Source organism: Chelon labrosus, assembly GCF_963514085.1.
Source record: "Chelon labrosus genome assembly, chromosome: 3".
NCBI classification, from domain to species: domain Eukaryota; kingdom Metazoa; phylum Chordata; class Actinopteri; order Mugiliformes; family Mugilidae; genus Chelon; species Chelon labrosus.
In genome coordinates, this window is record NC_140339.1 from 20,803,166 (window position 1) to 20,814,642 (window position 11,477).

At 44.1% G+C, this 11,477-nt stretch overlaps 1 protein-coding gene across 1 annotated transcript; it reads right to left on the reverse strand.

Annotated features, from left to right (window-relative positions):
* Positions 1–1,247: 1,247 nt before the first annotated feature.
* On the reverse strand, positions 1,248–11,468 carry kif28 (kinesin family member 28). The gene is given in 27 exon segments (XM_084541631.1): positions 1,248–1,417; positions 1,938–2,071; positions 2,149–2,281; positions 2,549–2,643; positions 2,865–3,031; positions 3,228–3,362; positions 3,491–3,561; positions 3,735–3,875; positions 5,699–5,791; positions 5,877–5,984; positions 6,209–6,327; positions 6,404–6,539; positions 6,614–6,737; positions 6,937–6,997; positions 7,143–7,233; positions 7,605–7,726; positions 7,804–7,946; positions 8,096–8,163; positions 8,258–8,599; positions 8,880–8,987; positions 9,192–9,311; positions 9,432–9,467; positions 9,550–9,702; positions 9,793–9,843; positions 10,001–10,192; positions 10,971–11,123; positions 11,125–11,468. Coding segments are annotated over 27 exon segments (3,414 nt in total). The 5' UTR covers positions 11,284–11,468; the 3' UTR covers positions 1,248–1,258.
* Between the last annotated feature and the right edge of the window lie 9 nt (positions 11,469–11,477).

Below are 11,477 nucleotides of genomic sequence, written 5' to 3' on the forward strand. Positions count from 1 at the left end.
CTGCTGTACATGCTCTGTGATCACATGTGTTCGTGTTCTTATCCAGACGAACTCTAACTTGCCCAAAGAGGTGCAGACAAACTGTAGAAAACCTTCAGTCATTGCTTCACGTTTTCCTCTGATGTTCTGATATTTCGCTTGTTAAGTAAACGTTACAGCTACTGTATGTGTGCATATTGTAAATGTTTTGTTCCCCTGTTGACCTACCTCACCTGTACCCTCAGCCTTCTCTGTACCTGCACACATTAATTGGGTGCTTTCTGGAAAGTAAACAGTAAACACATACAATCAGTTCAGTGTAAACGGTGATGCTCAGAATCTCAACTAGTGCATAATTTAACCCACTCACATAGAATATCTGAAGCTGTCTGTCTCACAGTTGGTGGTTTTTCCAGTCTACCTCTTCAGTTGAAGCCCGGCTCACTCTCTGCCTTTCACTGCCGCCTCTATCCGCTTGTCCGTCCTCGTTCCTCCTGTCCAGCTGCCTGCGTATCTGTTGTACATAGATGTCCTGTACTATGTGATGACTAATCTGCCTCACATCTGCCTTCTGCCTCTCCTCCTGTACATGTGCCCACACTTTATCTTCTTTTGGACCTACAGCAACTGTCTGTACTCTTGCAAGTCGTGACTGCTCACAAACATTAAACTGTTACCTCTCAATTGGACATGACAACGAGAGATGCTGTGGAACATATTACAGCATTAAAAAGTCCCCACACAGCGAGACATGGATTTCTGATGTCATATGATGAGACAGATTCAGATTGAACTACAGTAGCCTGAAAATATTTTCTGATGGTTCAAAAACGTCATAATGTTGTGAATTTTAAGACTTGACTTGTATTTGCCTTTTAATTTATTTGCAGTTTGGAACTGTAATGACTTCTTGTACATGCAGTCTATTAAACTTTTTACAGACTTCACTTTTTGTTATGCTGTTAATTCAACACTTGTATATTAATTCTTTCTACTACACCCATCTACTGCAACCATACCTTCTCTGTCAAAGAAACAACTATTTCAAAAAAATAAATCAAATCAGGACGAGCACAAATGTGAACTACTGTATGTCACACATCTCTGCAGTAGTACTTTATATCCAAACACTGCTTCCAATGTCTACAGATGTTATGTGATGCTCTGAGTGCATTGGTACATTGTGCAGTTTTCTTTGACGGTAACAAATCCAAATATTTATATTTTGCTTATAAGCAGTATTTAACTGAGACCTTCTTAAATACTTAGTAAAAATCGGTCAAGACCAGGTTCCAGATCGTTCTCGTTTCCGGCGGACGATGGCGGCTACATCTTGCTTTAGAGCGGAGACGCTCTGCTCCAGCTGCTCGGAGAAGTCTCTCAGCAGACGACTCTGCTCATCCACAAACAGTCTGAGCCCCAGCAGGTCAGACTCCTCCTGGAAAACACAAAAGCACACACGACATACAGCATAAAGTTTATAATGCAGGCACGTTTGTATCAATACTTACTTGAGCAGGTAGCCGCAACTAACTAAATTCTAGTATGTGCATTTCAAAATAACTTTAAAACAACTTCAATAGGCTGTGTTTCTGACTTTAAATGAAATTACTTAAAAGTTTATTTGGTTTGTTTTGAAAACCAGCTGAACATATGTGGGATTTATTTGCGACAACAATTAAAGAATATAGAAACTAACTTCAGGAGCACATAAAGTTAACATTTGCAATCTTTCCTGAAGTATCCACTAAAAAAAACAAACAGAAAATACTTAAAATACAAACTTAAAAAAAAGAATTACTTCAAATCAGCCAAAGTAGATAAATAGTAAATAGTCACCAGTTACTGTGATCACTTCACAGACCTTTCTTGAAAGCCAGATGTTTTGTATTAGCAGGAACTTATTGTAGTAATAATATTCACTGACGCTAAGGCTGCAGACAGACATGGATACGTACACTGGGCCTGTGTCTGCGCAGGCGCTGCAGCTGACCCCTGACTGACGTCATACTGTGGTAAAAAACCTTCAGAGCACGAGCAAACTCCGCGTCACAGCTGGGACGCACAGACCGACCGCGCACACCTTCCCCTCCTAAAACAAGAAGGGAGAGAAAAAGAGTGTGTGCAAATCGAAGCCTTCCAAAAAATATCTGGATGTGTGTTAGTTACCGTTCCTGGTTGAGGTCAGTTGTTCTCTCAGACTGTGATTCTCTTTCCTCAGTGAAGCATTAACAGTCTTTAGTTCCTCCACGTCCTGCTGAAGAGCTCTCACTGAACTGCTGAGCTCTCCTGAGTCCGCAGTCTGTAATACACACTTGTTTACATACAGTATGTACACAATGTGTTTTCATTCTTAAAGTGTATTTGAGTCAAATGACTTTAAACTAAAATATTGAAATTCCCATCATGTGCAAAAGGAAACTAAACATAAGCCAAAAATAATCAATGTTATTATTGATATAAGAACTGAAGAAGCTGTTTGGATGAGTGGTGAGGAGTATCTGTCTTTTTTTTTTACATTCTGTATTTTAAGCCTAAATTGGGGATCATTCCTTGACATCAAACTCACAGCAGTTTCCATTGGGCCTGACTCGTCAATGATGAAGATCCCCTCTGCAGTCATCCTCACTGCTTCCAGAGACGACGTCAAGTGAGTGCAGCCCTCTGAGACAGAAGACCAACACTAAGCAGCCCTTTTTAAATAGACTTTGTAAATAATGTGATGTAAAGTGTTGCTAAGTACAGTGAGAATCAATCACTGCACAGAAGTAAATCTAATTTAATCCCACTCCCACTCACTCATAAAGAGGGTAATCTTTCATGTTTCATTTCAGTACTGTTTGGAAAGCCCCCATCTAATTACCTATCCGTCTCCTCATTCTCACCTTGAAGGCCCCAGAGCTCCAGCACCACAGCGCTGCTCTGCAGGTAGTCCAGCAAACGTTGGGAGGTGTGGAAGGAGGTGAAGTGGACCCTGTGATCCAACAGAGGATTGACGTTGTGCCACACAGCAGGAGTGTAGAGAGGCTGGCTGCAGTCAAATAACCTGAAACTAACACAGAGGAAGATGAAGGTATGTCAGATGAGAACCAAACATTGAAGGCAGCTCGCCTCAACTAAAAGCTGGAATCCATCAACAGCTCTCTGAATTTGTCTTGGTTCTACTGAACAGGACTCCAGGTTCTGAGCTCTAATTCATCAAACTCTCCAAGCCCCATGCCCCTAGACCAAGCAGAACGTCCCCTCACCCAATTTGGACCCCTCGATTACGGGTCTCTCTGATCCAGCGAAGACCACAGCACTGATCCAGGACCAGCTGGAAGTCCAGTCGTCGACCCAGGATCTCAGACGGGTCAATCAGGATGTCATCCTCACCCAGAGGGCTGGAAGGTGAGAACGCCTAGTTACTGACGCATGTCTCGTGTGTGTGTGTGTGTGTGTGTGTGTGTGCGTGTGTGTGTGTGTGTGTGTGTGTGTGCGTGTGCGTGTGTGCGTGTGTGGTGGGGCATACAGTCCAGAGGAGGTGCACGGGACCAGCTGTGCTTGAAGAATGGCTTCCTCAGTGCCCTCTGACCCCAGCACCTGCACACAGATATTATCCACCAATATTCACATAATACGGTAAGCTCAGGGTGTGTGTGTGTGTGTGTGTTTTTTTGTACAGCTATTATTCTGAGGACCAGTTTGAGTTTTAGAACGCTCATGTCAGTGGTATGTCCTCACATGGATAGAAACATGAGTAAGCGTTTGTGTACCTCCAGCTGCTCTTCCAGAGGGATGCGAAAGGCCAAAGACTGAAGCCAGAGGTGAGCTGTGCCCAGGAGCAGAGGTTCCACTGGATCCCAGAATGGGTCTTTGTCTCTGGATAACGCAAGTGCTGACAGCCCCTCTCCTCTCTGTCAGCAGGAAGCAAAGACAGGTCAAATATCAGTATATATAGTTAAACAGAGTTAAAACTAAAGCAAACTATTCATATGGCTACTGATAGGTTTACATTTGAAGACACATATAATAAAGGCACAAACATTCATTTCTGTTGTAATTCACGAATGAATCAATTTCAAGCTGCGTTACCAAGTTACAATGGCTTCATATGACAGACAATCATGTATATTGCAGTCTGGTATGTGCTCATTTGCCTTCACACACATATGAACCTGAGCGACATCCCATTCCGTATAATGACAAATAAAGCACTTTACTTTACTTTAATCCATAGGGTTTAATATGACATCGGCCCACCCTTTGCAGCTATAACAGCTTCAGCTCTTCTGGGAAGGCTTTCCACAAGGTTTAGGAGTGTGTTTATGGGAATTTCTGACCATTCTTCCAGAAGCACATTTGTGAGGTCAGACACTGATGTTGGACAAGAAGGCCTGGCTCACAGTCTTTGCTCTAATTCATCCCAAGGCTGTTCTGTCGGGTTGAGTTCAGGACTCTGTGCAGGACAGTCAAGTTCTTCCACACCAAACTCTTTCCATCCATGTCTTTATGGACCTTGCTTTGTGCACTGGTACGCAGTCATGTTGGAACAGGAAGGGATCATCCCCGAACTGTTCCCACAAAGTTGGGAGCATGGAATTGTCCAAAATCTCTTGGTATGCTGAAGCATTCAGAGTTCCTTTCACTGGAACTAAGGGGCCAAGCCCCACCCCATAATCCCACCAAACTTCACACTTGGCACAATGCAGTCAGACGTTCTCCTGGCAACTCCCAAACCCAGATTCGTCCACCAGATTGCCAGAAGGAGAAGCGTGATTCGTCACTCCAGAGAACACGTCTCCACTGCTCTAGAGTCCAGTGACGGCGTGCTTTGCACAACTGCATCCGACACTTTACATTGCACTTGGTGATGTATGACTTGGATGCATCTGCTCGGCCATGGAAACCCATTCCATGAAGCTCTCTACGCACTGTTCTTGAGCTAATCTGAAGGCCACATGAAGTCTGGAGGTCTGTAACGATTGACTCTGCAGAAAGCTGGCAAACTCTGCGCACTATGCGCCTCAGCATCCACTGACCCCGCTCTGTCATTGTCACTTCGTGGCTGAGTTTCTGTCGTTTCCAATCGCTTCTACTTTGTTATAATACCACTGACACTTGACTGTGGAATATTTAGTAGCAAGGAAATATCATGACTGGCCTTGTTGCACAGGTAGCATCCTATCACAGTACCACACTGGAATTCGCTGAGCTCCTGAGAGCAACCCATTCTTTCACAAATGTTTGTAGAAGCAGACTGGATGCCGAGGTGCTTGATTTTATACACCTGTGGCCATGGAAGTGATTGGAACACCTGAATTCAGTTATTTGGATTGGTGAGCGAATACCTTTGGCAATACAGTGTGTGTGATCATTAGTAAATAATTATAAAGTGTTACCTGAGATACTCTTTATGATTATGTGATCTGTGAGTTGTGAGTTCCCTCTAACTTCTTTCAATGTTTCTCTTTATTCTCTAAATTGAAAGCATTACTGTGAAAACAAACACAGCAGCAGGTCCTGTCAGCTTCTCAGATGTCTGCAGATCCCATATATATTTGTTGCTTCCCCACCCCCCTCGGAGCTGTGCTCACTTTCTGAACTAGGTTTTTATTCTGTGCTGTCAGTTTTCAGGACGAGGAAAAAAACAGAAGCACAGCTCATGCATTATTCTGATTTGTTTAAGAACACTTCATCACTACATTGTGAGAAACATTAGTATTATTCTTTCACATACGTCGTCTCCACTCTGTTCAGCCTGGTGCTGCTGGTAGACGTCCTCCATCAGGAACTTGCGGTTCACAAACTTTGCCTTGGACCACATCCACACCTAGGAAGTGAGCGTAAAAAAAATGTTGCTGTGATACCTTAAGGCTATTGCACACGAGAGACAACAGATCCAGAGATAGGCCGACCTGTTTGCTTCCTCTAGAGGTGACTCTGACTATGATGTCCTTCTCCAGATCATGACCTTTTGAATCTGACAGCGCCAGATTCTTGATCTCTAGCTTAAACTCAACACCCTGAAAACAGAGGAGACCATAAAGAGATGACACGCATGTTAGTTGACTGGTGATTTTAAATTGACTGTAGGTGAGGATGTGAGTGCAAATGGTTGCTTGTCTCCTTGTGTTAGCCCTGTGATAGACTGATGACCTGTACAAGGTGCACCCTGCCTCTTGGCTCTTGGTTTGGATGGATGGCATGAGTGATTCTGATCATTTGCAGGATGAGGCTGTGAATCTACCTTGTTCAGTTCCTGGCTCATCTGGTTAGCCTCCGCCACCATGGGCATCAGTTTGATGTAGTCGTAGAAGACAGCGAGCAGACTGGGGTCCGTCTGACTGGATCCAGCGCTGGACTCACCTAAACACAGACCGGTGAATAATATCTAACAAGTTTCATTTCAAAGATCAGACTGACATTTACTGAACCTGCTCACCCAGGTGGATGCCCTCAGCAGCAGCCACTTCAGACTGGAAGTAGTCGTAGTCGTAGCGCGTCCAGTCATCCCCGCCCCTCTCGGATGGATAACCAATAAACAGGTATGTACAGTTGGAGCCAAGAATGAGACGATCCTGAAGAGAGAGAGAGAAATGTTGAGTGTGTACAAACATCTGGTCATGAAATCGGCATGTGCTTCAAGACCCACCAGGTGCTGCAGCTCGGTTGTCTGGGAAACAGCATTTCCATTTACAATGACCTTTGACCCTGGCAGCGGAGTCAGTGTCACACGGCGCTGTTCATTCCTGAACACTGCATGGCGATCCTGAATCCTGACACACAAACACACGTAAAGACATGAATGTGTGTATAGGGAGAAATTATAAGCAATACTTCTGCCTTAGCATTACTAACTAGCGAATATTCACAAACTGTACAAATATTTTTCTTCACTAGATTATTCTTTAGAAGGATTGAAGGGCCCACACTAATCTAAATTTGCACCGTATCTGAGATGTGATGAGAACTCACCCTAAGCCTTTGATAGAGATGGATCTTGGGGAGGAGTCACTGAGCCCCATGTCCCATTCACCTGGAAGACGTTACCATAAACATGCTAGTTTAGCCCGTCAGAGTTATCATTATTGTTTACTTTATTTAATGGACTGACCTGTCTGGCATTCAGGGTAAACTGAGTCAGACTATAAGTATGTAGAGACAGACACAGATGGACTAACCCTCCTGGATGAAAAGCTTGACGACCCCTGACAGCTGAGCGTCCTCGTTGATGTTTAGGATGTAGGGATGCATTTGCATCATCCTCCTCTCCTGACAGTGAGGAGACAGAGACTTTATGAATAGCAGGAGAGAGGATAGATGGTGGAAAAAAATATCAAAATAAGACAATACAGGTGAAGCCTGGCGTAGCTACACTCAGTTCTTATCAGAATATGAGTGTGATAAGCTAATCTCATTATGAAGCATATCATTATGAAGCAATCAGTTCCCAACAGACTGATTTCAGACCACCTTTCCACCACAAATAATTTGCAGGTGGGGAAGTAGGTCTGGCTTCCAGGCTAAAAGAATAAGATAAATAAAATTAACTTATAGATAAAATATTTTTAAATATGCATTACCATTCTGTGCTTGAGTATTTTCCAGAGCGCTCCTGAAACAACAGAAACTCTGTTTATTACCTGTGTGATGTTAGCATACTGCTGCTCCCAGTCTTTTAGCGCCTCCTGCAGGTGTTGCTCCCACAGAGTCTGAATGGCTCTGATCTGGAGTTCATTGTGGGCCAGTAGCTGACGAAGCTCCTCTGAAAACACAAGCACGAGTGACGACCTCTCTCTCCCCCTCGCCTGCTGAATCCCGTATTCAGACCCTGATACTTACTTGTCTCTTCGCTGGTTCTGCGTCCCTCCTGGCCCAGCCGGCTCAGTCGCTGCAGCAGCCTGGCGTTCTCGGCCTTTAGCTCTTTGACCAGACGCTCAGTGGGGCTCTCATTCACCACTGCCCGGTTCTGGATACGCTTGGCCCTGAAGAAGAGGGGGAGGGAGAGGACAGGTGGAAAGGGGCTCAAGAGAAAAGAAGGAGCGATCAACAAGATTGGGGAAAAATGCAGAAAATGTGGATAATTGTGTGTGTAATTTATTATGTTTTACACTAAGTCAGTGCTTTATTGTACCTCTCAGCGTAGCGCAGGGTGGAGAGAGACTCCTCATAGCAGATATCAGCAGGACTCAGAGTGGCAATCTAGGTCAAAAATGAGAAATAACCTTATCCAACTAGTATTTCCGTAAGTATTTCTGGCCAGGATTTAACTCGTTTCTAGTTAAGTGTCAGTTACCATAACAGTGCGACTGTTGCCTCCCAGAGCAGATTGCAGCAACTTGGTAAGAACTGAGTCTCTGTAAGGGATATGGACGACCTTCTTCCCCACGGCCACATCAGCCAGTGCGCTGGAGGACGGAAGAGGAGAGAACCTGAAAACACTGATAAAGCGTACTGAATGAAAGCTTAAGCAGCAGACCAACCTGATGACATTGCCCAGGGTGGTGAGGCTCAGGTTGATGGCCGTGCCCTCTTTGAGTCTGTCAGCTTCTGACCCTGACGACCGCTGACGCTCACTGCCAGCCAGGTCCACCAGGTTAATGTTGGACTGCTTCGTGATGCTCTCTTTAGAGAAGATCTGACAGGAAGTAGCCATTTCAATAAACTTTTTATTTCAGACTGCCTATTTTCTAGTTTGTAACCTGAGAGAGCCATGACAAAAATCACACGATTTAAAAGCCTGTGTGGTCAGATCTCTGAAAAGCAGGTGTTGTTGAAACTGTGAAATACGAGTGCAAATGTACATCTTTTAAAATAAAGTTTTCCCTTTGTGGAACTCAAGTTTCAAGGTTTCAAAACTCAGAACAAACTGAGATCAAAACATGTTCTTATTAATTAGTTTCTTGATGCAAACAAACCTGTTTGAGCTGGAGGATGATGAGCATATGCGAGCGACTACTATTGGCGTTCATGTGGGTGGCAGCGGTGGTTCTGGTCCTGGTCCCCTGTTCCATCAACTGCTCCACCTAGAGGTTTAATTTATTTGGTTTTAATATCTTCAACCTCAACATTAACAGTGGATTAGGACCTGCGTCTGTACATTCACATTAAATTATTGCTAATCTGCTGGAAAGTCAAATACAAAATCTAAATCCCTGCTCCTCCTTAACATAGAAGGAATAATGTAAGGCCTTTTTGTCTCTCCATATCCCTCCCATACATCTGCCTACCTGTGGCGCACTTTCACAGGGGACCGTACGGAGACCCTCCACATAGAAACCTCGTTGCTGCTCCTCTCTGACTCTGAGCCCTCCTGGTGTACGAGACGCCCGAGACAGCAGGTCAACCACCTGGACAGAGCAGCACAGACAGCAGCAAGAACGAGGGAATCATCCTTCTAAGAAGTGTCACATCGATAGAAAGAAAACAGATTAAACAAATAGATCAAGAAAGTAGAGAATGACAGCTACCTGCTCGTTGTAGATTTCCAACATACTGAAAAAGACCTGTGGAGGCATCAAGAGCAAGAACATTTAGAAGAAGTCCCATCACCAACTACCACACACCTGAATTTAACCGTCTGTTTACCTGACACTGTCTGTTTTCCTGGTTTTCTCTGATGGTCTGAAACAGCCGGTCACAGAGTTTAGGAACCAGGCCTTTGTTCGGCCCGTAGCCCACCATGGAGTAACTCTTCCCTGAGCCAGTCTGCCCGTAGGCCAACAGCGTGGCGTTGTAACCCTGTGGGGGTCATTTCAGGATATTCGTTATTATCTGCATGATGACGTCATGTGTAAGAGCGTATTAATTAAAATACACAGTGATTGCTACCTGCAGTGCATTCTCTAGTATTCCTTCTCCCAGGTCCTGGAACACACAGTCCTGGGGACAGATGGTATACATGCTCACTAAACTAGCTACAAACCAGATTTTGTACCTTACGCATAACAAATTATATTTATTTCTAATGTGTAAGGGGTTCACTATGTTCTTTTGACTGTAATCGTTGCCTGATCTAGCAGGTCTCCTTGGAGCTGACCTGGTCAGCATAGCGTCCTCCCGGCTCTTCAGGCACATAGAGGCCACTGTGGTCTCTTGTGAAGCTGCTGTGGGACCAATAGGCATAATCGAAACAGAACGACCGCCGGTTCTGGGAGTCACGCGGGTCCTGGATGGTGATGGAGCTCGACACCAGAGAGACCACACAACGGCTGCCTGCATCCCTCTCTCTCTGAGCCGAGGAAGGAAACAACAAAAAAAAGAGAGCTCAAGCCTGTGGGAGGACTTCAGGTTTCATAACCATGTTTATTTCAAGGAACATTTGAGGAAGGGCAGAGAGTTTTTTTTAAAGCACATTATCGCTCAGAGTGGGGTTATTCAGTGCAAGGACCAATTACTTTGAGGTCCCCATCCTTTCATCAGGCAAAGAAACTCATCTATTTATATTCTGTTTATTCACAGCTTAGACAAGTGTTATGGACAAAGTTGAGTCCTTCAAAGCATACACACACACACACACACACACACATACACACACAGAGTGGGTCTTTCACTGAAGCAGGAACCAGATGGTGTTCAGCAAACTTTTGAAATAAAATACATGCACATTCAGATTGTGTTTTTTCTTTGTTGTTGTTTAAAACATAACAGGACAGACCTTTCTTACCATTTTGTTATCATTTTTGCAGTTAAAATTTAAACAGGATTTACAATGGACGTCGAAGTTAAACACAGCAGTCTGCTAAAAAGCTTCTGCCTTATGTCACAGAGAAATAAAACAGCATGAAGTCAACTCATGATGTGAAGAGTAGAGGTCATATTTATAATCTATTACTACTAAGTTTTGACATGTTTTCAGCTCACATCAGGATATATACTCCTATATACAGTCAATGGATTCATTCAGTACAGTACACACGTCACTGAGAAACAGATATAAAACGTGGATCAGATAAAACAGAGATCAAAAGCTAAATGATACGTATTCTACAGAATACCAGCACACTGACCTTGTTGAACGGTCGGACTCTGACGGCCACTTTGACACAGTCCTTGCTGTGCATGTCTGAGGCTTTAGCCCTCATGGTGCAGCAGGCAGGTATCGACGCAGGAGACAGGCGGACTGAGTGATCCGCTCCCTCACACAGGACAACACGGTACTCGTGTCGAGTTACACGCCGACATGGACGCAAACTGGTGTCCGCTATAGCCCGTCAGGAAACGAGGTTTGACTGAGAACATGCTGGTGGAGGCAACTTTGAACCTAAAAACAAACAGCACTGGGGGGAGACACTGCTGAACACTAAAATGAAATATTATCATGTAGCGTGGCCACTGTTTAAATATTTAATATAAGTAATGATCTTCTGAAGCTAATATGGGAAGAAGTAACGTGTGTTTAAGTTTCCATTTAACTGCATTCATCTTTGTTAGTGAAGTGGAGATAAGCCCGGTTTCACTTTCACCTCGTCTATGAATTATTTAAGAGACAGGGCCCTGGGAGAGTCACATATACA